Source organism: Anastrepha ludens, chromosome 4 (genome assembly GCF_028408465.1).
Source record: "Anastrepha ludens isolate Willacy chromosome 4, idAnaLude1.1, whole genome shotgun sequence".
Classification (NCBI taxonomy): Eukaryota; Metazoa; Arthropoda; class Insecta; order Diptera; family Tephritidae; genus Anastrepha; species Anastrepha ludens.
The window spans coordinates 26,076,139-26,103,173 of NC_071500.1; the positions used below are offsets into that span (position 1 = coordinate 26,076,139).

At 35.5% G+C, this 27,035-nt stretch overlaps 2 protein-coding genes across 8 annotated transcripts in view; one reads left to right on the top strand and one right to left on the bottom strand.

The window, feature by feature from the left end:
• Positions 1 to 1,431: 1,431 nt before the first annotated feature.
• On the bottom strand, positions 1,432 to 5,538 carry LOC128861287 (chitooligosaccharidolytic beta-N-acetylglucosaminidase-like). The gene is made up of 3 exons (XM_054099307.1): positions 5,382 to 5,538; positions 4,574 to 5,208; positions 1,432 to 2,761 (listed from the first exon to the last, which is right to left on the bottom strand). Exons 1-3 carry the CDS (start codon positions 5,462 to 5,464, stop codon positions 1,665 to 1,667), a joined length of 1,815 nt encoding a protein of 604 aa, XP_053955282.1. The 5' UTR covers positions 5,465 to 5,538; the 3' UTR covers positions 1,432 to 1,664.
• A 2,824-nt stretch (positions 5,539 to 8,362) lies between these two features.
• The window catches only part of LOC128861290 (la-related protein Larp4B), a 38,357-nt gene continuing 19,684 nt past the window's right edge, over positions 8,363 to 27,035 (top strand). For 2 of the 7 annotated variants that reach the window (XM_054099317.1, XM_054099318.1), the window contains exons 1-4: positions 15,520 to 16,600; positions 24,868 to 25,750; positions 25,868 to 26,117; positions 26,201 to 26,341. In XM_054099317.1, coding sequence (XP_053955292.1) covers positions 16,585 to 16,600; positions 24,868 to 25,750; positions 25,868 to 26,117; positions 26,201 to 26,341 — 1,290 coding nt within the window. In that variant the 5' untranslated portion in view covers positions 15,520 to 16,584. Of the gene's footprint in view, positions 9,551 to 9,578; positions 9,754 to 12,617; positions 12,866 to 15,519; positions 16,601 to 24,867; positions 25,751 to 25,867; positions 26,118 to 26,200; positions 26,342 to 27,035 lie in introns of those variants that run through there. The other 5 variants (XM_054099320.1, XM_054099322.1, XM_054099323.1 and 2 more) reach the window with 5 other exon arrangements.

Consider the following 27,035-nt stretch of genomic DNA (forward strand, 5'->3'; position numbering starts at 1 on the left):
ATATGTCCGCCATTTTGTATCCGCCATATTGAATTTCTCAAATCTGACTCAAGGTTCGTAATCAGCGACCCCTGAAACCCTTAAAATTACATGCAATCATAAAAGCGGTTGGTAAGTAAAATGTGTGCTTCAAAGGGTTAAGACAACAAGGGCAAACAAAACTACGTTTGGGGGTATTTTTATAACTTGTATATTCACAATTCATTCCCTACATTTTTATTAGTTTGCTTAATTTAAAAATCACAAATTTTAAAATCACGATATTCACCAGGTCATTAACTGAATATTGGCAAACAAGTAACTACTAATGGTGATCACACTCACCAACGTAGACGTATCCCACGATGGAATAACGATCTACGATACAAAGGAACGGAACGGTGGTAAGAATTCATTTACTGGGGCTCTCATTAGTTTCATCGTGTCAGCTGATACGGGCATACGTTTAAGTCGGTGAGTGTGAGCACCATAAACAATTTGTTTGCTGTACCGACGTCTTCGGTTGTCAAAACCACGACAAATAAAGTAATGGGTTTTCGGAAGTTTTATTTAAACAATCTCAGCTTTCTTTAATAAGATCAGCAGAAAATGCTGCAATGTGAAGAATATTTGAAGAAAAAACTACGAAACATGATGGACAATATAAAAGAGTGAAGTGAACGTAATCTTCACTTTCATTTCAGACAGCAATGCTCCTCTGTTTCGTCATTTTCTCCAAAATCAAATCCGCCAACTATTTTACATTTTCTTTCCTAAATATATATGTATATGTATGTATGTAAATTGAAATAATCGGTGGTGGTATTCTTTCCATTAGCGTACGTTGTTAAAGCAGGCATATTGAGTATAATGATAGATCAGGCAATGGCACAGAAGATTGTCTCTTCCTCCTTCTCATCTAGACAACTTCTACAAAAGTTATGTATTTGCACACCTTTTCTTTGGGTCTACCCCCTTTTGGCAGAGCCCCGTTATGACTGAAATCAGTGTGCTACGACTGTGCTTATTTTGGCTTAACAGAGCTTCTGTGTGTTTAGCTTTGAGAGTCGGCCACAATTATCGGACGATTCTGCAAGTGGTTTCATTACGCCATTTTTTTTTTCGCTGTGCTTCTGATTTGTTCAAGGATAAAGGATAAGTAGCTTACATCTGTGCATACATGGATGGAACCGTGCTCGTCCCGCTCCCACACTTCCTTTGAGGGTAGGAGGGTCGTGTTAGTGAACGTTGTACTGGTAAGTGTAGGCGGGAGTGCATAGTCCACCAGTCCGGGAAGCTCCAAAATGCCAGCCAGGACTTACTTAGAGCGTTCAGTTTTATTATATTTGATCCGGCGAACCTTTTTGTTTTTGCAAAATCTACGGCTACGGGGAAGAAACTGTTTTTTGTTTTTGTTTTCTATCATTCATGAAATGAAATCAAACTGCATACTTACAATTATGGTAAAATATGTACTTTTCTTTAAACTCCAAATTTGTATTTAAACTTTAGTCTTTGACTATATATACATACATTCTCTCTTACCATACCAAAGTACTTATTAACAAAAATGACTAAATAACACCAAAATTAAGGCCAAATTCGGTCGAAATTCTTACCAGCTCTGAGTTACCCTCAAGTGATGATACGCTCCCATTGGATTACCATATCTGATCTCACATTTATCAATTCTTATTCACCGGGCATGCATTTTCATTCTGCAAACACCATTCCGGTTGAAGAGCTTCCGCGTGGATCCCATTAGCAACCAATCGTTCGCGGTGATACAATATACGCGATTCAGCTTCACGCCAACTATCAACGGGATTCGACCACAGACGCTCTGCTAATGCACTTGCACGGGGCCATAGTCGATAATCCAGTGTGAACTCATCAATTTGTTCAGACCAAATTGCTGATTCGCCTCCTAAAACCTGGGACTTGTAATCCCCAGCAATTTTATCTAGATTATTAGCGTATACTTTCTGCCAGCCAATGTACGGTGAACACCAGTTGTTACCATCGCCTACCCAACTAGGGCCACCACAATCAAAGTACAGGGCATCATTGTTCGAGATAATAACTCGATAACCTCGTTGTAGGATTGATTTAATGTCGGGGCTTGAGCCGCGTGTCCAAATTTGTATGATATATCTGGATTTGTCCAAATATTTATCAAGATATGGCTCTTGCGTAAGACTACTAGTCCACAGTGTAATTAGTGGTTTACTGTTATTCGATACTTGATCTACTCTTTCGAGTGCTTTTGTTTGAAAGTAACCCCAGAGTCGATGGAAATCGTTCTCATTCCAATCCCATCCTCTTAGATGCATCCAATCACGAATACTATCACTAGCATTCCAACATTTAGATAGTACTTCATCACCACCCATGTGAAACACGTCTGGAGAGAATAGTTGAAATATTTCGCGATAAATATCTTCCAGTACGGAATACAATTCATCTACAGTGGGGTCGAGTTGTCCGCATGGTGGTTCTCCACAATAACTTCTCCAAGGTTGATAATTTTCACAGGCAACCATTCCCTTATGTTGCCAGCCTTCACTGACGTGGGCGGGAGCATCAAATTCTGGCATCACCCGGATGCCACGAACTAGCCCATACTGTACAACTTCAGAAATTTGATTATGCGTATAAACCTTACTAGGCGAATATGCACCGAGCCTATGCAGTTCTGGATGAGATTTGATTTCAAGTGGGAAACTTTGCGAATCGGTGATGTGCCAATGAAATACGTTGAGTTTAACCATCGCTAAGGCATCTAAAAAATTAAATTAAAGTTTTTATGGCTTGCGAGTTCATAGTGGCGAAAATGATGTACAAGATTTCGTTTAAAAGATTGGTCAAGTTAAATGTATATATATACCCTGTATAAAGATCTAGGGTTAGGTTAGATTAAGATAAGATCTATAGTAGTTGACAATAAATTGTCTGGCAAATATTATAGCCTTAATAGCAAAAGTTTATATACTTTTGATGTAATAAACACCTTAGGAAGATTTACGCCTTGTGAGTTAACACTGGAAATATCGCTATCCATATGGATAGCGTTATATCTCTTTTCTCTCTCGCGCAACGAAAATGCCCAAAACGTTGCATGGCCTTGAAATTGTACTCTCCATTCTCGCTCCTCCATCGACGCCTAAGTGCCCATTTACACGAGGAGACATCTGGAAGGGAAACATTTTGTTCGAGGGTGAAGGACGGCCGCGGAAGAGAGAAGGGAATTTGTCTCCTGTACTGGCGACACACTTTGCTCTTCTTATTCGTATTTCCAATTTTAAAGCAATTTTTGACAGTTGCTTTATTTGTTTTCTTCTTTTGTCGGAGAAGGTTCTGAGTTATGTGTTGGTTATCAAGCAAACGGAAGATAACAAAGATGGCAAACATCCGAACACTGCTTGGGAAATGCATGATTATTTTTGCTAGTAAAGATAGGTATAATTTAAAATATATTATGAGGCATGTTTATGTTGAACTCTAATTTTCCCCGCATTTCTAGATACTCAAGTTAATTTTAAGTTAATTATTTATGTATGAAGTATTTTTAATTTAATTTTTTTTATTCAAGTACAATAATTTATAAATATATTTAAATAAAAAAACAACAAATTATTTATTATTTAACCAGTCTGCATTTTTCATTCATATATTTAAGAAACTGTTGTCGAACGCTCTCTGCTTTACATGTAAGCGCGTGCTAGAATACATCCGCACCAGACGATGCTAAAGTATTAAATGTCAAAATGTCGCGGAAACATTTTTGGCCGTGTGGCCGCGAATGAGACAAGAAAAGAGAATTTCCAGTGTCTCCCTTCCAGATGTCTCCTCGTGTAAATCGGGTCTAAGAAGTTTCACTTCAAAAAAATCTACCTTTGAAAGTTTTGTTTTCATTCGTACTTTCCAAAGATCTATTAAAGGTGGTGTCGGTAAATCAGCAGATTTGTTTTTTTTTCGCTGTGTCCATGTGCACATGTCTGCACAGAATAAAATAAGGCGAATTAATTTTTTGTTTTCTACTTTTCCAATGCTTTGCCGTGACAATCAAACGTACTAAATATTGTTGTTGGTCTAGTGCAACCACCATTAATAAATGCGCCTTGGTACTTTCATAATTTAGCACGCAGTACTTCATCTTAATTAATATCTCAATTTAACAAAGGCAATATTCACCACGACATTCACTGAATATTCACAACCCATGTACTTGTAAACAAAGGTTTGTTTATTCTCTGGGCTTGCATCACTCAATTTTCAAAATCACGACAAATAAAGTAGCGATTTTCGGAAGGCGCCACCTTCTATATTCTTTACAGCGTGTGAATTCACCTTCATAATTTTTACGGTATCTGCCATTTTCGAATTGGTGCGTTCAAAACTACCATTCATTTCTGCATTTCTGGGTAGGAAACACGAAATCATATAAAGCGGTCGTGGTGGAAAAAACACCAAGGCGCACAAACAAAACCAGGAGTTATGTCTAATACCCAAGAAAGGTTATAAAAGCAAAATAACGGTCTTCATATAGAATTAGGTGTTTAGTTAAAAAATCTATGCTCCATACTGCACTTACCTAAAGTTCGTTTAATGGACTTCACAGAATAGAAGTGTCTTGATGTGTCCAATAATATGCCTCGCCATTTATAAGCAGGTTTGTCCTCGATTTCGACCTTAGCCAAGAGTTGGTATTCCCGGCGGATATCATCGAAAACAATCAACTGCGATAATGTTTCCAAACCATGACGACCACCGAAATAAGTATTTGCTGAAATTTTAGCTATTGCGCCATGCTCTTTTGTTGAAGAGATCGACAAATTGTAGCTTTCATCAGTGTCCAGCGACAGGCGGGGAAGCTCATCGATCTCTGAAATTACCTCCACTACCAGCCTCAAATTGGAGCCGCCGGCGTTGAATATGCCAATCTCTTGTGCTTGACTTTTTAACTGCAGCAAAAATCTTTCTTTATTTGCTTCCCACAGTTGTTGTTGTTTAGTGAGTTTGGGAAACACGAATGTGATTGTGTTTATATCTACATGCAATATGATATTATCAGTGCGAATTATTCCCGTTGGTTTTGGCCAGACAGTTCCCACACTGTCGCCGCAAAGTAACCGACACACTGGCAGACTGATGGCCCTCTCTATAGTCTTATTCGTAAGTTCGACTTTTAAGCACCTGCTCTGCTGGCATTCGTAACCATATGCAACACTACGATTAAATAATAATACAAAAACATTTACATATACATACATATGTACATATGTGTACAGTTAAATGCATTTTTGTATGTACGAATTCAAGTATTCAAAACATGTTTTATTAACAAAGTTATTGTTGATATTTAACTAAACGAGTATTTTTGAACTTAATTATATGCTTACTTGTACTCTCCGCCAACCGCCAACAATCCGAAATTGAGAAAAGCAATCACAACACCAAAGATTGTAACAATATAACGTTCCATTTCTGGAGCATTCCTTCACCCGATTTTAATACAACCGACCTCACTGATGTTTGTCTAATGACTGACTTGATTACTTGATATTAGATTTATTTGTGATGGAAATATGTGCGTACACACTTGCATACGTAGAGCCAGCAATGCCACTCAAAAATAATTTCTTTACCAAAATTTAAAAAAAAAGTATCCAAAATAACATAATTATAGTATGTTAGTTAACAGCGCTTAACGTTTTTTATTTTGGAGTAAACGTAAATCAAAATATGGATGCATATAAAATAATTCACTTTTCTTATGATTTAATAAAACAAAAACATAAAACACATGTGATGTATGTATATATGTACATATGTAAGTCATTAAAAAAAGTATTATGCATTAGATATATATAAATATGTATGTAAGTTCATGTTACTAATTAGAGATCAGAATGTAAAACTTGACTTGTGTTTTCTATCTTTGATGAAAATGAGATCAAAAAGTAAAATGCATTCGATTAAAAACACTTTTTAACAGATTATACGTAGCACTCAACTCTTCTGATAGCAATTTACTTTTTATAACAAGCTGGTTTCTTTGCTTTGTTTTAATTAAAGCTTTCCTAAAGCGGGATTTTACAAAACGTCCGCGTATTCAACGTTGGGCATTAATATGATACGTATTGCCTTCACTGACTTCCACGCAAGAGGATGGCAGAGACTGAAGCAGAATTCCAAAAGCAGGCCCTTGGTCTTCTTGAGTAATGTGAGTGAATGGTTGGATTTTAATCGTCTTTTACAACAAATATGCTTTACTGCGAGTATATTCTAACCCCTAGCCCGCAGGGGAATGGTTAGCCTTCTATCCAACTTCTTTTGCCTTGAAGTATAAGTTAAAAATTCAAATTTGAATTTCGCTGTCAATCAAAAACGTTATCGGAGTAAAAACCAGCGATGACATGAATTGGCAAAACTCGATTCATCGTGCGATAACCAGTGACTACTGATGCCAATGCTGCCACATTAATAATAATAGTAATTGCTGGGTGTTTGTCGAACTCCTCCTCCTTTCATATATGATGCGCGTCTTGATATTATTCCGAAAAATTGTAGACCTACAGTTTTATGCCACCTCCGCACAGCAAATGGCTTTTATGAGAACCTTTTTCATGACAGAAATATACAAAGAGGTAGGCCATAGCCTGTCAAGGAGCAGTCGCTATTAGAAATAACCTTTTCTATCATTTTGCTGATAACAATTTCCGCGATGCTAAATTGTTCTTTTTTAAACCGTTGTCATTTGCGCCGGGCTTTCCGCACGAAGTTGTGTTGTCGCTTTAAATTAAATTACTGCTCATTGCGCTGGACTTGTGCGCGGACATCACAGATGGCGCTGCCGGAGAAGGAATAGCTAATTTAAGCGCGCAACTGGCTGCTAGTAATAAACAGTTGAAGGAAATCCGTAAACGACGCCTACTGAGGTTTCAAAAAATTATGGCAGCAACACCCAGGCGAAATTCGATGTTACATTTTATATCAGTAATAAGAGGACAAAGAGTTAATGTACACACCTTTTTTCTGCAACTTGAATGCATAATTAATAATATTTAACAAAAATTTTATTAGAATTATGTCTACAAACCTGTCTTCTTTGCCGGCGCCCGTTTCTCTTTACATTCGTAAAAATAATTATCGATAACACAGGGTTATATTTAAAAAAGTGTGGTAATAGTCTAGGATTATTTCATAATCTCAGATTTCGGAAGATGGGTAATCTCAGATTTTGTATGGGTAATCTCGCTTTTTAATTGCGGATTGGGAGTTAAGCACGAAAAAGTAGATAGTCTACTTATATGTGAACATATTATTAGACGAAATTTCATTTCACCTTTATTTGATGCCACAATTGAATGGGGCAAAGGGTCATTCAACAAATCGTTTGAAAAATTATACTTTTCTTCGTACAAACTCATGCTTAACTAAAAATCGCTTCATGGAAGCAATCAAGAAATCGCCTATGGTAGTAAAATACAATTTTCGTAGATCACAGATAACCCATGCAATGAAATAACGTCTACACTTCGTTCAGTATCTTAATCCACATCTTTATAGGCAAAAGGCTATAATCAAGGCGAATCTATACCTGATGATGTTGACTCCAAAAATACATTAATTTGGTGAAAAGTTTAAAATTTGTCTGCTATTCTTCCCTGAAAAAAGAAGAGGGGAAAAAATCGATTTACCCTCACTTTGACAATCAGGCACCAATCAGCTGATGAAACAAGTCCATCGCATTGGCAGCATTTTTGATAATTTTAGTTTTATAGACTTTGCAAAAAGGATTCACCCAGAATCTGGGCGTCATCCGTTCCTATTCATCGCATAAATCAAACAATGCTTTCATACAATCAAAAGCGGGAACTCTTAGTTCTGCTTACTTGACATCATTTTCAAAATAACTGTAACATATCATGATCATTGTAGAGATCTATGTAAAGTAATTTTGTACAAGCAACATGACAATGCCCATACTTAAAATAGTGTCATCGCATTCAATCAAATTTGATTGTTGTTATAAAGCGAACATCTGATTGTCTAGTTAAGAGAGCTTCCTTGACATTATCTATAAAAGGTGCAGTTGTGGGGTAATAAAAAAACGCTTTTTTGTTAGATTAAACGACAGCTGGGCGGCAGTAAACTTTTGTCTGTGGGATTCGCTAAACTAAAAATTATTTACTAAGCTAAAACTAAAAATTTATTAGAAAAAAATTATTTGTAGAAAAAATTAGGAAACAAATTTTGATAGATTATTAAATCGTAATATTAGAGACACAACACAACACAACAATTTATATCTCAAACGCTTTTAATATAACAACTCTGTTTCAATCAACATTCTTCTTGGTAGTATTTTGCCTTCTCTTCCACATACAGCTTTATTACGGTCGCTCGTATCTGGACTGCGGTTGCAATTTTTCCGAAATATTCAACTTAAATTCGTGAGCTGTGCAAATATAAGTCAAATAAAATCGTGAAAAAGATGCGTGAATTCGTTATGCAATGAGTTGAGATATATTTACGATATTTTGAATGCTGAAAGAAGGAATTATCCATACTTGAAAAGCATCTCAGCATACGGAAAAACAAGATAAAGGAAAAAGGGAAGCAGAAGAGCAGGCAGTTTTGGGCGATTTCGTAGCTCAGTCATTGATGAAAATGGGAAACGAGGCTTGATTTTGCATTGTTCGCTGCTGGTTTGTGCGACTAAAATAATCTGGTATATTTCAGTCCTGCTTGCACCGCTGTTCTTTATTGCAACCGGGTTGAATATATGACAGTTGAACCTCACGATACTAGCGCGTACCTGTTCAGACGTGTGCATTGCCGCGTTAAGAAATTCTATTGCATTTCATCCCATTGCTTTGGTACAGTTCAAAACTGAAGGGAATATTTGAAACTGTATTGTTTCACAGAAGCGAACAAAGGCGAAAGAGAATTTGGCTAAATGAAAAGTTAGGAAAATTTTACGAATGCGTCAACGAGGAAATGAAATAAGCGGCGTTTTTACAAATTGAATTTCCTCTTGAAGTAAAGGAAATAATAAACATTGCAGTTTTAGCATTGACAACGTTTAGTTCGTTGCTCGGAAAAAAATATTTTAAAGTGAAATAGTTCAGAAAGACTCAAGAAATTAAATAATTGGTTATTTGTGCGTATGTTTGTGCTTCGCTGTTTTCTTGACTTGCGTGTCGTGTAGAAAAAAAAGTAACAATAAAGAACAAGTGGTTTCAAGTTATTTTCATCCTGTACTGTGCAAAGTAAAGCGGCTGCCAATTTAACAACCGGAATTATATATTAATGTTAAAAAAAACTGTTTAAAAACAAAAGTAATATTTGCAACTATAAAATTAAAAAAAAAAAACATTGAGAAGAAAATTAATGTGATTGTAAAATGGAAATATCTTATCTTTAGTCAAAAGCCGACATTTTTATACCAACAAACGATATTTTCCAGTTTTAGTTCATTTAATCCTATAAAATATCTGCGAATAGTGCTGAGCTCTATCAATACCCTGAATCGGAAACATTATTTATATTTTTACAATATCGCGTGAGTAAATTAAAACTTCTAAAGGGCAATCTACATACAACTTTCATGTTGCGTTAGCTTTTGTGAGAGCAACGCGAGTGTTTGACTTCTTAAACGTCGCTTTGCAATTTTGCGCTGCATTGCGAATTCTGTGATGGGCAACTGTGTTTGGGGAGCGTTTCACTAACTTGATGCATGTATTTAACAACTTTTAATTATTATGGGTAATTATCCATTGTCTGAGGCACATGGGCAAACTATTTGCCTTCAAAATGCCTTCAGCAATTTCACTATAATTTGGTACTTTATACTATATTTTTTTCTTAAACTTTCATACGTGTTTTCACTTGTTTTTACATTTATATAAAAATTATTTCAATGAAAATTAGCTTAAAACTTAATAAAATGTGGAGGTAGTCGCTCATTTTTGAACACAAGCGATCGATGTCATTGCCGCACACAGGGTTGTCTCAGTATTTTGATTTACCTGTATAGCTCTGATCAAATATTATTTTGAAATAAAAAATTCCAAATTTTAGCAAGAAAAGATTCTGCGATTTATTTTATTATTATTAAATTTTTTATAAATATTAATTCAAGGAAAGAACATTTGTCCATTCCAAAGCCAACCCCATACATAATAAATTTGGCTGCCAATATATTAGTAAATATTTAAATCCTGCAATTTGGCCTTCTAACATCTTATAAAAATATTCAATTATCTGTATATTTTAAAAAGAGGCAATACTAATTTTTCGCTCGGCACTCCAATATTGTTTACATTTGTATTAACACTATATATATATATTTTTTTTGGAAATACAGTTACAATTTATTACTAATTTTATTTTATAAAAATGTATTTTATTAATAAATTTTGAACTGTGAAAGCTTCTTAATACTGGGGTCAATATGCATCGATTGACTTCTCGTTTTTTTTTTTTTATAAATTTTTCCACGTGCTACACGAAGTAGATAATTATCAGATTACGCATCATAGATTTTTGTTTGTTTTTTGTACTTACGCAGCGCAACTGACGTTTAGGAAGTTAGCCTTGTTAAGGGGGAAGTCTACTGTGACAAGGGAAAAAACAGGCTTATTTTCCGGATTTTATTTCTAACAAAATATTGCTCGTACATAAAATCTATTTAAACTCTTATCTTTATTATATATTTAAGTTTTTGAAAAAAAAATTTTAAGTCAAAATATTCAAAATGGCCGCTGTGGCACTTCTGCAAGCGCAGGTCCGCTTTTCTTAGGTGCCTAAACGGTGTACATGAAATCTTACGTTTCGGTGATCTAAAACAAAAAAACAAAATATTGTTATCATATACATAGTATTGACTCTCGTCTGACGTAGGATTATGTCGATAAAAAATTTTGGCGTTGAAAAAAAAATTCTTGAAATTTTTTTCTTTTTTTTTGCCTAAAATTGATGTTACTATTGTTTATAACAATTTAACAAATAACGATATCAAAAAAATCCTATGTCAGACGAGAGACACTATTACAGAGAATATATAATTAAATTTTTAAGCTGATTCATTTATCAGAACTCGAGATATCGTGTACACCGTATACAAAAACTTAGTTTCGAGAAAAATGCGTTTAAAGTTTCAGTTTTCAGCGTTTAAAGCTTTGGAGCGCTTCGGGAAAAGGTCGAAAATTCAACGAAGAAAAATTTAGCCAGCTGTAACACATATTGTACCTTATTTAAGAGGGTTCAAAGTATTTTTTAAGCTAATAAAAAAAAAATCGATTTTTTGAAAAATTCACAGTAGACTTCCCCCTTAAATGGCTTAATACAATACATAATATTAATTGTATTGAAAAAGCATACTTTACAATATTCATTGTTTCTAATAAATTACTACTTACATATCGTTTAATAATAAATAAAAATATTTATCAAATCAGCTGATAGTCAGTGCAAAGAAAAGTAGAGAGCTCCCAACTCTCTGTCTCGCATGTATTGATATCAGCTGTGAACCGGGCCACAGCGCCACGTGAAAATTGTATATAGTAAAACGGCCCTTCAAACTACATCCTTTTACTAACCACATGTCATGTAAAATATACATATCTATTATAAATATTTATAAATTAAAAAAAAAATGAGTTCTTTAAACCTTCAAATTTCAGTCCCGGAACGTTAAATCTTTTTACAAAATTTTCCACACATTGTATGCCCATGCATACAAAAATATGTGTACTAAAGCTACCTGCTTTATCCCAAAAGGTATATTTGCCTATATATTGGCATACCTGTCAAATCCTGTATCTATTAGGCGATCTGTCAAGGCAAGAAATTCAAATTTCGGCCTGTTCGGAGGCGGCATAAAATTTTAGTTACCAGTCGCTTAGCACGAATTAGTGGAAAAATTCGGCGAAACACTAGCAAAGGATGTGCGTGCTACACACATACATATATGCTTTCTCTCGCTTACTTTCAGCTGTCTTTTGTAGTTTGACAGCCATTTTTCTTATTTCCAAACACCTTTCATTGCGACAAGCCTAAGACCGCCGTTAGGCCTGCAGCAACCTATACGTTTCTATGCGGCCGAGCATAATGTGCAACAGCTGATTTGTATTCGTTGCAAATATTACCATGCGGCAAAGTAAATAGTTCCAAGAATGCATTGCCAAATTTGCAATCTCTATACACTCATACACTACCTGCTCAGCTGTCCGTCATCTAGCTTTGGGCATCGGACGAAAGGTACGCGCGCCTAGAATCTGTACGTCCGCCATTTAGTTATTTGTTTGTGCACTTTTTTCCCAACATCTTCGATATGCACGATAACGAAACTGTACCCCAATCGTTTCACAAATGTAGATCTGTTTTCATTCAGTCGAGACACTTGATGGTTGAGGGAAATAAAGTGGATAACCACCTTTAAGATCTATAGTACTTCTATAATTATTAATTTATTGTGACCTAAAGTCAAAATAGAACTTAGCCTAGTGACTTAATATTACCAGCAACTCTTTCATACATTCATAAATATTTAAAGAGTCGAATCACTAGGACCATTCATTATTTATTTATTTTCTCTTTTTCTCTTCGTAATACATTCGGCGAAAAAGTTTAAATCGACTTTTCTACTTTAAACGGATTACCAGATACAATGAGCAAAATAACGTTTAAAATCAATTTATTTAAATGAAAATTGTTTAGGAAACAATTCGTGTTTATCCATCGATCAACGCGTGTTACTGGTGGTTGTTTTTTTTTTATCAAGAGATAAATAGTGAAAAGCTTGCCTTTTCACAAAAAGGCTTCATCATTTACTCGTTCGTGTCGGAAAACGTTGTATGTGGAATGGATATTGGTGGTAAGTGTGCATTTCCCCTAAATGGTCATGTCACATCAATTCCTTATCCTATATTTGCAAATAAGTGCTTTGCTTACATTTAGTCACATTTGCTTACTCACACAACAAAAATTTAACCACAAATTTTTATCTATTTTATTTCAAATATAACCGCTGTAAATATAATTCATACAAGCTTACTTTTTGCATATCCTTTTTAAAACTAATAACACTTAAAAAAACTTTATTTACATACTTACCTCCGCAACTCTTTACTTCGAAAGGTGATCAACTAATTAGATTAGAAATAAATATATAAATATTAAATAAATAAATACACATTTCGTACAATCTCGGTGACTGCAATCCTTAATATCATGCAATTAATTTAATAATTTCCGCAGTATAACAAACCATAGCTTTTCAACCTTCGCGTTCTAACTCTGAATAAGGCTGATGCTATAAATAGCTTTACCGCGAAAAAGATGCTAAAGTAATGTATTCATATTTGTTTTTTAAATTATCTTATGTATCCTTTTGTAATTACCATAATATACGAAATTGCCTTGATTTCTGGTAGTTGCGATTACCGATCCTGTAAATACTTATGTATATATTATCGAAAATATAATGTCAGTGGAGGCAAAAGTTGTTAATTCATTTGAAAATATTTTCTTTCAAATTTGAATTCGTATTTATTGTAGATTATAGTCCCTTACAGAAGAGCCCCCCTGAGTTGTCAATCCTAAAATTGTATTATGTATTTGTACTAAATACAAACCTTGTACATATCTAAGGCGAATATTTAAAATCGCCCTGTTACATACCTGAACGGCGCATCCCAATGCTGGATTTAACAACCAAAAGGAAATGATGGCAAATATGTGTCCTATTAATTTTAAGTAATTTTTAGGTACTGAAACTACCTCTTCTATCTTCGCTCTTGTGCGCACGTTGCCATGCGAGTAGAGTATACAAGATCTTTAATAATACGTTTCTCATACCTTAACATTGTATTCTAGCTACTTTTCAAATCTTGTGAACTTAAAATATGTCTGCCTTAAGCTGCAATTAGTGGTGCTGTACCTTAGCCGTAACCCTAACCGTAACCATAGCAATCAGCTGCTCTGATCAAACATATAGACATCGCTATAAACGATTATAGGTAACCATAGCCGTATGTATCTATTCAATTTTGGGTTTTCCCCGTAACCGTAAACAGCTGTGAAATACTTGACATTTGCTTTGATAATTGCGATAAAAATTTTAATATTGGAAATGAATGACCAAAAATTTACTTGGTGGAAAATTTTCCGTGTTTTTATGGCGAAATGCAAGTGTTGTAAAATGCGAATCCTGTTTATGATTACGGCATGACAAATGCTATAATGTTACGGCTATGGTTAGGGCTATGGCATTATGGCTACAGCACCACTAATTGTAGCTTTATGCCTTCATGAAGCATACCCATCCACTCTTGTAACCGTTGATTTTTTCACTAAATTTAAGAAGTACTTTTAGTATCCTATACCATCGGTTGAAGATTTATTTTTGTGCAACTTCAATGTACTGATTTTAGCTTACAGAGGTCTTCAAAACTATTTATTATTTTAAAATCTTTTACTCACATTCTTAATGCAGTAAAGTAGAATACTTTAAAAGAATAGAAGACGTTTAAAGTTGGCTTTAGAGCACGCAATGACGAATGTAAAGAAATATTAAAAATACTAAATTACCCAATATGTGTGATAGTGGAATTTCAAGTATGTATAAATTTGCCAGAAACGCCAATGGAAATAAGTTGGAACCAGTGAGCATTGAACAGAGGCGCAAAACTACCTACAATAGCAATGTACTTTCTTTTTCCTTTTGTTCACTAGAATGTCAAATTCTATAAACAAAAATTGACAAATTAGAGTAATTTAAATTAAATATGACAATTTCGATACCAAATAAATATATAAAAATATCAAAATTCCAATTTTCAGTTCCTACCTGTTTAATAAGGCGAATCTATTAAAGGTAGTGGCACTAGAGGAATAAAAACATTTACAAGCATTTTGTTTTGATTAGTAAAATTTCCTTGACAAACAATCGAACAAATCAACAACAAGGAAGCAAAGCAGGTCACTTTGACATTCAAAACACCAATGCGCAAAATCAGTGCCACCGTCTTGAATGGAAGAGTATCTAAAAACCTCGTTTACTCAATGTGAAAGCTTAAATGATGTTATCACTAGACAACAAAAAATTATACTTTTGCCAACATGATCATATATCGAGCCTTATATTTTCTGTTAGTTATTAAGAATACAGCATTTTTTTAGTCTACAATCTTATTTTGCTCTGTATCAACTTTTTTTCAAGATTCAGTTAATTGTGTTGGTGAATAATTTAGTTTGCTTGTGTATTTAATGCAATCAGATCTCCCATTAACAACAACCAGCATTTTGTAAACTCTTTCAGTTTATAAGTTCTGTAAAGTAGGGGTTTTCCCCGAAATGCCAATCTATTTATGTATGCTGTAGGTCTACTTCCATGCAACCCTGTTTACAATATGCACATGTTTTGGAAATGCGACACTGGCAACCCTAATTTATTTCAATTTCAATATGCCGCAGCAGGATTTGTAAAGCTGCTTTTCGTTTTTCGCTGTTTGGCTGTTCCGTGCCAAATGTTCCGGGGAATATGTGATGATTGAAACGAGGCGAAAGTTGTTAAACGGCGACTGACTTATTTAATGATATGTCAAAAAATTTTATTCGCTAACTTGTGGCAGAAATAAATAAAATATTTCACGTGAAAATCGTGCGGAGTTGTTAGCGAAGTGAATTCACATATAAATGTCATAAAACGATAAAAGAATTGTGTTGTAATTCATGCGAAAAAACGTATGGGCATTCGATTGAAATCTGAATTGGTGAAGTGAAAAAAGTGGTAGCTACACCACAGAAAGGCCATGTAGAGAAGAAAAGAAATTTTGTATATAGGAAAAATGAAAATATTCGGCTACAGCTCAATATAAGATTGCTCTAAATTTTTCGCATTGAATGCTTTTGGCTAAAGTGCATGTTGTGAAAAAATTAAGACAAATTAAAATAATAATTAGGTAAAGTAACATGAATAGGAGAAAAATTGAAGACAATACACTACGTCGAAATCAGCATTACCGTAACGAGTAAAAGAAGAGACTACGAAAGATACCACGTAGAGAAAAGAGGACAAAAGTTTGGTAAAGGCGACAAAATTAAAGTACAGGCGAGAAGAGAGATAGGCGATTGCACAAAAGAGAACTAGAATTAAGTCATTCAGTCGACGCAGCAAAACGCTTGCGATTGCGGTGGCAGCGTTTTGACTGCTATAGCCCCAACAGCGGCGTTTGCATTGCGACGTTGACGCCAAATTTCTGCGGATCAAGTGGAAAAGGTTAAAATAACGACTAAAGAGAAAAAGAAAAGTTGGACGCCGACAGCACGACGAAGGCGGTGGCTGTCCGTCGTCCGCCTCAATGAGGATGAATTGAAGGAAAATTTCAAAAGCAACGAGTATAAATAAAAAATAACGAAACGTTTTGAATGGGAATAAAAATAAATAGATATATAAGTGAATATATTGAATTTAAAAATTTATAAAGCGCGCACTTAAACGTACGTTTAGTGCGTAAGTGCGTGCGTATACACGGTCAGCCCCGAAGCAACGGTACAGCAATAAAGTAAAAGTGTTAGCAAGCATCGCACAAAATGGAATACCTATGGGGTTTGTATTGGCTGTTTACATTTATGCACAGCATTCATTAATGATTTTTCCAAAGACTGCCTTATAGTATTTTTATGTTACTCTTTCATCTCAAAACAAAGGTACAGTGCTATCTTGGTAATCCGGACAGCCAGAATACCGACGCCGTGCGGATTACTGGAGTGTTCGTATTATAGATGACAGTATTATGAATAACAGTATGAAGATGAACATATTGTAGTTTTGTGGAAGAAATTTATCGTTCATAAAGTTTTATAAAATAAAAAAATATAAATATAAAATAATGTAAGACAAGTTTATTCCATTTATAGTTTTTTTTTTATGTGACTGCATACCACTTTTTTTTATTCATATTTTGGTACATACATATGTATAATTATACGCCATCACTAATTTCATGTCCGCCTGTTATGACAAATAGTAAAAAGGCGAATCCACGCAAGGTGACTTCGCTATAGAAAGTGATTTGTTGTTTTCTTCCGTTTTGCTGGTTTGAATATCAAATTGCATTACGTCTTTGTTGTTGCCTTATTTGATTGTTTACATTCTCATTGAAATTTTGACAATCAAACTGCTAAAATGCGAAAATAAAATGCATGCAAATGTTGGTCTAGCGAAGCCACTTTCTATAAATTCGCCGTGACTAGCAAAATAATAAATTCGTATATTAATGAACATGAACAAATTACCTATGTAAAATTATTTACAAAAATGCCGTTATTTAGCAAATACACTAAAAAGAGCGAAAATGCGCATTATTCGATTTAGTTTTCGAAGTATAAAGGAAAAAATGTAAATTGTCCGGTTTGTAGCAATGTCCGGATTGGAGATGTGTCTGCATTACGGAGATAGCACTGTGTATACAACTGAAGGCCATCTTGAGGCTTTTCATATGTGGAAAATGGGAATTTTTTTTTCTATTACTTTTTTAATTTTCCAGTTGGCGCATTATGAATATTTTTTTTACGCATTTTCGATCATTTAATTTTTGAAATTTTTTCTCTGCTTTATCATATGCTTAAAATAATTATTTAACTGTAACAGTCTTAGGTCAAGATATTTTTGAAACGTTTAAAATTTAATTAAGTCGTTTTTGTTTTAATTTGTTATGCTGTTCCTTGTTTGCTGTTGTTCCTCAGAGTATAGAAAGAGGCATACGTTTTTAAATGGTGCAGAGTGCCATTAATTTGGGATCGTCACTTCGCATGGCAACAATGTTTTTTTCCTGTACCTCGCCTGTTTGCGCAGTCATTTATTACTTTGGGGTTATGCAAGGCAATGCTCTGAAAGCTATTGAGAATTCGTATTACCTGCCAAACAAGGGAACCTAGGCATTCATATATTTATGGTTATAAAGACAATTCACTTTTATACAGCCGTAGTTAGTTTTGCTTAGTAAAAATTTCTTGCTCTGACTTCAAATAAAAATTGAATTTTTTTATTTTTTTTATTTATTTATTAATTAATTTCTTTTTATTTATTTTTTTTTTTTTTTATTTTTTTTTTAATTTTATTTTTTTTATATTGTATATTTAAAAAAAATTTTATACTCGTGTATTATTTTAATATTTTGTTTTTTTTTTAATTAAAAAAAAATTTTTTTTTTAATTTTTTTAAATTTTTTTTAACGTTTTTTTATATTTTTTTATATCCTTTTATTTTTTTTTTATTTTTAGGTAAATTACAAGATATGTATGTACATTTTTTGTAGTATAATGCGCTTAAGGGTAAATTCCAAATTGCTAACTTATTACACAATAAATAGTTCTTCAATCTATTAAAGAGTATTGATTTTGAATTCGATAAGTCTAGCACTAAAAAATTCGAGAAATAATTGAACCCTGAGAAAGCTCTATTAATTGGCTCAATTTCGTCCGAAAGTATGTCGCGAAGAAATGAAAAAGATAAAAGATATCGTCTGTTATTTAATGATAATAATCCAATTCATTAGCAACGAAAGTTATAAGATGGAATCGGTTCAGAAAAATATTGGAGTGCAAAGCAAAACGTAGGATTATTTTCAAGACTCTCCCAATCGATTTATATGAATAGTGTTAAAAAATGTCCAGATAACTGCAGCGTATTTCAAATTTGTGTTTGTTTCTCGCTGCCTCTGTTAGTTCGCCAATTCATTTGAGATCTGCCCACTCTAGGATGTTGTTAAGCCACGTAATTTTTTTCCTGCCAATTCCGCTGTCTTCCTCAATTTTTCCTTGTATCAGCAGTTGTAAAATGTCGTATATGCCCGAAATAAGTGACTTTTCTTTTTATCTCCGAAAGCATGCGCCTTGAAGTTTGCATTATATTTATCACTGTGTCAGTTCAAATTATTCACATAATTCTTCTATACCACCACATTTCAAAGGCTTCTAGTCAGTGTATGCTATGTCTAATGTCCAGGCTTCATCACATCCAAATAAAAGTGTCGACCATACGTAGCATTTAAAAAATCGTGTCTTTAATATAAATGCTACGTCCCGGCGTGGCAGTATTTTACTAGTCTTCATGAAGGCCGTCGTAGCAGTTTCTATTCTACAGCAAAGACTTTAGGCTATATAATGCTCGTATTAATATTGATAAAATCAAATTTATTATCGACTAATAGAAACTAATGAAATCTTAGATAAACCAAAAGAAATAAAACAATAGAAAGAGTCAGTAACTTGAAATATCTAGGAATATGGCTGAACGACTATATTTTATATATGTATGTAATTGTATAATTTAGGTTTTGAGGCCGTAATAGATAATTAATTTTTTTTTATCATATTCGATAGTTACAAAAAAAAAATCAAATAAATTTCACTTCCCAAGATATTTTGAACCTCAAAATATAGTTTGTATGAACTACATCTCCTATTTCTAGAGTGATCTCTTGGTACTCTGCAGTATAATGATTCTTTTGAATATTTGGTTTTCGGTATTCCATTTTATTGCAGTGTCGCCGAGTTGTTCCGCACATAGTTTTCGCCTTTTTTTTTGCAACCTTTGTCTTCATCGTAAGGTTGTATTGCGCCGTAAAACGTTTGTTACGAATACGTGGCCTTTGTTCATTATTTGCTTGTCGATTTGTCATGTCAGATAATAGAGTTAATGCAATACAAGTAAGGAAGGCTAGATTCGCTTCGGACGGTGCTTTATATACACTTGCGCATTAACACTCAGTTTTTGACTGCATGTTATTTTTTGGAACCACACTAACTCATAGACAATCAGATTTGTAGCTTGTAAAATAAAATAATCAAAAAATGGTATGAAAAATTTACAAATATCTTAAAATGTCGAAAAATTTAAGTATTTCACTAACTGAAAAATTGTTCAGTCACCAAGCCGAATCTGTTAAAGGTGGTATGGCAAATTTGTTGTTTTTTTCGCCGTGTCCATGTGGCTGTCAGCACAGAATGAAACAGGACGAATTCATTATTCGCTCTCTAGCTTGCCGTGACAATCAAATGTACAAAACATTGTTGTTGGCCAAGTGGCACTACCTTTAAGGAATGCGCCTTGTTCAGTAACCAAAATTATGTGATCAAAAAGAGCAGAGTGACAGCTCGATGTGAGCGAAACATTTATTTTGAGTTGGAAATATTTTAGACTGGAATAATTATCTCTCATAAAAACACATGCCTGATCCCGAAAGTATACGATTGATTACACTTTTTGTAAACGAAATCTATTAATTTGACTTTTGTGAAATTTAGGTTGTTCTGTGCTCTTTGCTGTCTTCTATGGCTTTTTGGTTCAATCTGCTTTAATTGTAATATTCGATTTTTTCGCTCCCCTACATAGCAACGATTTCAGTTTCAATTTATTAAGAAAACAATATATATATTGTAATAATAAACAACATTTATATTTGTCCCGTAACAACCAGAATAAAGCAGCTTGGCTCTCATCTCTTTGCCACGACTGCTGATATAACAAGAATTGATATTAAAAACCTGATGAATTTCATAAGTAGCACGAAGCGGTTAACACCGCTATAAATAAGTCATCGTTCGATTGTCTTCAACAAATACACATCCCCTCGTCCTCCTTCCTTTTTTCCCAGCCTTCTTATCGCCTTTACAATGGTATCACAAAGGATGATTTTTTTTAGATTTTCGTCCAAGTGGTCTCTCTCTATGGACAATAGGCCGGGTCGATTTGTGGGGAGGCAAAAAAATCGCCCATTGCTCTATGAAAATCATATTCTAGGGATCAAAATAAGAAACTTTGCCGAAGGAACCATACCTCTAAAACGAATTCTGATGTCCCCCAATTTGGGTCGAACTTTTAGTGTCTTTTGTGGGGAGGCAAAAAAATCGCCCATTGCTCTATGAAAATCATATTCTAGGGATCAAAATAAGAAACTTTGCCGAAGGAACCATACCTCTAAAACGAATACATGTCCCCCAATTTGGGTCTAAAAAGTTTCTTTTCTGATGTAAAGGCCAAAAATGGTGATATTTTGAAATGATTGTATGGGGAATCCCCCAGGGGAGTTCCAGGGGGTGTGCAACTGGCATGGGTGGATCGGCCGCCCAAAGTTAGTGGGGGTCGGTCATACATTTGGACTCGATTGGAGCACTCTAAATAGGTCAAAGTGGGATTTTTCGTTCGACCCAAATTGGGGGACATCGGAATTCGTTTTAGAGGTATGGTTCCTTCGGCAAAGTTTCTTATTTTGATCCCTAGAATACGATTTTCACAGAGCAATGAGCGATTTTTAAATCGACCCGCCCTAACGGACAACCATTTCAACCAAACCTAACCCGTAACAACTTTTTTGGATATTTCTGTGATAGGCACACGATACTTGTTACGCTCTTGATTTATATTGCGAATATATTAATTATACCATATTTTGTAGATAAATCGAAATAAGTAACAGAGGGGAGAAAAGTAGTTCAATTCAATTACTTCAACGTATTATATTAAAATCTTACAGGCTATAGTACAATATTTTGCGGAGATAACGTACAAGAAATATACTTCATGACTAACAATGGAAAATAGAAGACAAAATGCTATGAGAAGTAATGTTTAAGAGACAATTTGAAAGTATTATTGGGTCAAGAAAAACCTATATCGAACCCCACGGCGGCCGCCGTAGCTGAATGGGCTGATGCATTGCTACTATTCGGAAATACGCAGGCTCGAGTCCTTGTGCATGAAACACCAAAATGATAGAACAAGTTTTAGACAGTCAATAAACCGATATTCACCGGGAGACCGTCACCACCTTCTTAAGCTCGCAGACCAACCACCACCTATTGCAGATGAAGAGCTCCAGCTTCCCCGTTAGACAAGAGTAACACTGGCGTAACTACGTTCTGGATATTGTAGCAGGTTAAACTCCTACTTATCCAGAATTGCCCCGACATACCAAACATATGTCCGGCATGTGAAGATACTCCGCACGACACTAACCACCTCTTCACAAACCTACTCATTTAACACCCCTCTCCCTCTGGACTCAACCCGTCGAAACAGCATGTTTCTTGGGCCTACCTTTAGTTGAGCCAGACGAAGACGACCGGTGATATACCCTACACTGACGGGGCTTCTATTAGTGTTAAAACAACAACAATAAGTTTTTTCTAATAGCGGTCGCGACTCGGTAGGCAATGACAAACCTCCGAGTGTATTTCTGGCATAAAAAATCCCTTGATAAAAACCATGTACGGTTCGGAGGCGGCATTAAACTGTACGCCCCTCTATTTGTGGAAAACGTCAAGACGAACACCACAAATAGGAGCTCGGCCAAACACCCAACAAAGGGTGTAAGGTGACAATTATATATATATGTCTATAATCCCTTTATAATGGCATTAAATTCGAGTAATGCTCTTCGAATTGAAGCAAGAGGAGGGGTAAATGCTGGCACACTATTAAAGTTAAAACTTAAACTATTGGAAAATCTAATATAATCTAAATAATCTAATTGAAAACGAGTGCATTCTCTAGTTTATGGAGCAATTTTAAATGTGAAACGTTGTCAGCGTAAAAAACCCTATTTAAAAGATGATACGTAGAACTCAGAAAAAGATGCTCAATTAGTAAGCGCAGATCGAGCAGCAGCGAATCCCTGTTGGTGCGATTAAATATATTTTTAACTATCTGCAATAAACAATTTTTCTTTAACGACTTTTTCGAGAAGCTTCGACAGACAGTTTAGAAATGGGCCTGTAATTTGAGACTTCATTTTTATATCCTGTGATTTGAAAACTGGAGTGATTGAGGTCATCTTCCATCCATTAATAAACAAACCAGTCTGGTCTACGTTACTGGAACGGCCCCGTTTTATATCAGACCAAGGACTGTTAGAACAACAGCATTCCTTATGCATGCAACAACAGGGTGATAAATTAAAGATGAGGCATAAAGGAACACAGAAAAATACTAGATGTTGTCTAACTATGTTATTTTTATAAAAGTTAACGAAAAAAATGTAATATGAAAGACATTGCGAATATTTTAACATCATAAAGTGATTTATTTGTGTGTTAGAGAATTAAAAATAGGAAAATAGACTATACTGGGTTATATAACCCAGTCGACAGTGTTAACAAATGGTAGAGTATTAATTAAAGTTGCTTCTTCTTCTTAGCATCACAGTCCATGGTGAACCATTGCTTCATTCACAACCTTGGGGCCTTTGTCTTTATATAAGGCTACCTCCTTCCACCGCCGCCACGCAGCCGCAGCTTTTCAAGGTCAACTTTTACGCCTTCGAGTCATATCTTTTTGGGGCGCCCTCTTCTTTGGCCCCCAAAACGGCGTAATTCAACTGCGTTTCGAGTTGTTCTCTCTTTGGACATTCTAAACATGTGCCCGAGTAATCTTATCCTCTGAGAATTTAAAAAATCCTATTACAGTTTCATTTTTTGCTAATAGTTCCAACTCAGGATTATATCTAATTCGATAGGTCCATATATTTTTCGCAATATTTTTCTTTGAAATACCATTAGCTGATTAATGTCAGTAGTTTTTAGCGTTCATAGTTCGCAGCCATAGGTAAGCATGGGGCGGATAAAGGTTTTATATATCCTTAACTTTTGCTCGCGAGACAATAATTTAGACTTAAGCAGCTTCAAATTAGAAATGTAAGACTTATTTGCTGCTATAACTTTATCATTTATTGGCTGATATCAGCCAATTACTTTAGGTTTACAAACTTTTTTCGACACATTTTGATGTCAATACGTGGCTCGGTCTCCAATATTTATGATTTCGACCATTCAGAGTAGGTACTATACAACTTCCGAAAAGATGTTTCCAGTAATCGTTGGGAGGATGTAGTTTCAGGAACCAATCGGATTCGTATCCGATCAAAGATGTGAATATTTTTATTTTAAGAGAGATATACTATTCACTAGACAGGGCTAGTTTACTGGGGCGGCAGCCCTTGGTCGGGAAAAACTCGAGTCATTTCGGTAACGTAGAACCGGCTGCCATGGGAATGAGGGAGAAGCTTGCCTTGGTTTCAGATCTTGTATAATTAGGAGTCTAGCTGCGGGTCTAGAAGTGTAGAGCGGATTGTTGTTGTTGTAACAGCCTAAACATTCCCCATACATATACGGGGAACGCTGCTAAAGTGACAGTCCTTGGTCGGTTATAAATCCGGGTCGTTCCGCGCGTTGTTGTTGTTGCTTTAACAGTAATGGTTCCGCGCGACTTACGTAGCAGCTAAAATTCTTCCTTCGCAAAAGGTGGTGGCTAGGGTTAAATCGTTGAAACAACAGTGAAGCCCTAGCTACTACAGTACGTAGAATACACATCCCTGTGTCTTTATGAGACGCAATCTGGTTCGATTAATGCCGTTCAAATGATGTTCATATCTCGTCATTGAGCTCAAGCAGTTTTTTCCGATATGTTTGAAATGTTGGTCGGCTTCTAGCAGTTTTGTGCTGGGATGCCACTGCTATTGTTGTACCCTAGGCTGCACTGAATGCAGAAATGGAGTGTTTTGTGCTGTTACTGCAATGTGAGGACAGAATGCAATCGTCTATGTATTAAGCTTTGATACCCGTATTTCCTAGTGATCAATAAGGACATTGCGTTTTCCTTTTGCATTTTAAGTTACTGATCTCCCGGGAATTCGATTTTTATAAACTGCTTTTTAATTTCATTATTTCATTTTATGTTCTCACTCGCAATTTAAATCAACAACAAACTACTTAAACGCTCGCTTCTGCTAATACTAAATGCAAACACAAAACAAATAATTTATTGAAGACTTTTAAGTAATTTTTTCGTTTAATTAATTTTTTTTCTTCCTTCAGCAGGCGGTTATGTGTATATGAATGGGGATGCAGTGAAGTTACAACCACCTGTTGCAAACACATTATATGCCCATGTACCCGTTGAGACGGCTATGCTAGCAACGACCAATTTGTACGGCCCGACAACACAATTAGCAGCTCCAACAGCAACACACATCCCATTGATAGCGACCACAGCTCCGCAACCGCCCCATCCACAAGCCTTGCAAGTAGCCGCCCCTGCACCGCCCACACAACATCAGCACCAACACCAGCATCAACAGCTTATACCACACACCCATCCACACGCGCACACACACACACATAGTGCAGCTGTCGCCGCTGTTGCAGCCGCTGCCGCAGTAGCTCCGCACACACAGCAACCTCCCACTGCTGCTGCAACACTACAAACGGTGCCAGCTGCCGCGCATCAAACCGCACATTTGCAATACGCTCATCAGCCACAGGCAATGGCTCAAGTAGCTACTGGCGGTACAACTGTCACAACGATTGATAGTGCCGAGTACGCAGCCGCCGTCATGAATGGCACAATCGCGCAAGACGGCACGACCGTTTGCTATGGGCAACAAGAGGAGCTGCCCACTGGTGTGGCGGCAGGAACGAATTTAATAACTGTGGATGCTATAGCGGGCACGCCTACATCGGCGGGCGCACATCAATCCCTTGCGCAGCATCATGTGGTTGTAGCTAATGGACCGCATCAGCATCAACAAGTGGTGGCACAACAGCAGCATCAGGCGCATTCACAACATCAACAACAGCAACAGCAAACTATTATTACCAGTAGCAACAATCATACGGCCAATACAGTGGAAAGTTCTGGCATACCGCTGGACCAGCTCAAGCAGATGCTCTCAACGCAATTAGACTACTATTTTTCAAGGTAAATATTTTGATGGAATAATGACCATTAATCGTGTTGTAAATGCACCACTTTTTGACGTCTGGAATCATGTGACATAAAAAGTATATACCTTAAATATCTTATCTCCCAATGTAGAGAAAATTTAGCAAACGATACATACCTGTTGACTCAAATGGACAGCGACCAATATGTTCCCATTATCACCGTAGCCAATTTCAATCTCGTTAAGAAGCTCACAAAGGATATTAAGTTGATTACTGAAGTGCTAAGGGAGTCGCCAAATGTGCAAGTAGACGAGGATGGGTTGCGTGTGCGGCCAAATCATAAACGTTGCGTAATCATCTTGAGAGAAATATCTGATAAAACTCCATTGGAAGAAGTCAAGGTGAATATTGTAAAAAACATTTATTGACAGCATGAAAACATTTTTGCTGAAACTTATCAATATTAACACGAATTTTGTTTCAGAAAATTTTTGATAATGAAAGTTGCCCACGTGTAATTTCTTGTGAATTTGCGGGCAATAATTCCTGGTATATTACATTTGAGTCTGACGAGGATGCCCAAGCGGCTTTTAGATACTTGAGAGAAGACGTTGTACTGTTCCAGGTGGGTACAAGGATTAGGTAACACAGGTTTACAAAATTAAGTCGTTTTTGTTTTATATGGAAATGGTTTCCGATATGTTTTTGCGCGCCCAGCACGGCTAAGTAGTCCACGACGGTCGGTTCTACGTTATCGGAACGACCCGGATTTATATTCAGTCAACGACTGTAACTTCAGCAGCATTCCTGTGCATATATAGGGAATGTTTATGCTGCTACAACAACTACAATAACATGTAGTCCAAAAGTGAGAAGTTTGAGAAGTTGTAAGCTCAACATTTTAATTTTTGGGCTTTGTAAAATGTAAAATTTATAAATGCGCGATGTCAGCGATCCCAAAAACACCCAAGTAGTACCTAATTTTTATGAGCTTAGCGCAATAATTTGCAATTCGATCGTATTTACTGGGCTTTAAAGCGATAACTCCATTTTATTCAAAGTTGCTTATTTTCTGCTGGTTGTTATAGAGTAAGACTCAAGCTTTAATTTGCTTATAATTTGAAGTTTCTAGATTTTTGGAATAGGAATGGTAAAAATCCATAACGACATGTTTTTTTATATTTTTACGTCCCAATATTTCCAATTGTAGTGTTGAGCACTTTTTGATTGCAAAATCCAGTTTAGCGGAAACCATATCTCATATAAAAAAAGGCGTTAGACCTGTGTAGATTTAAATATTGCGCTCATTAAGAGTTTTT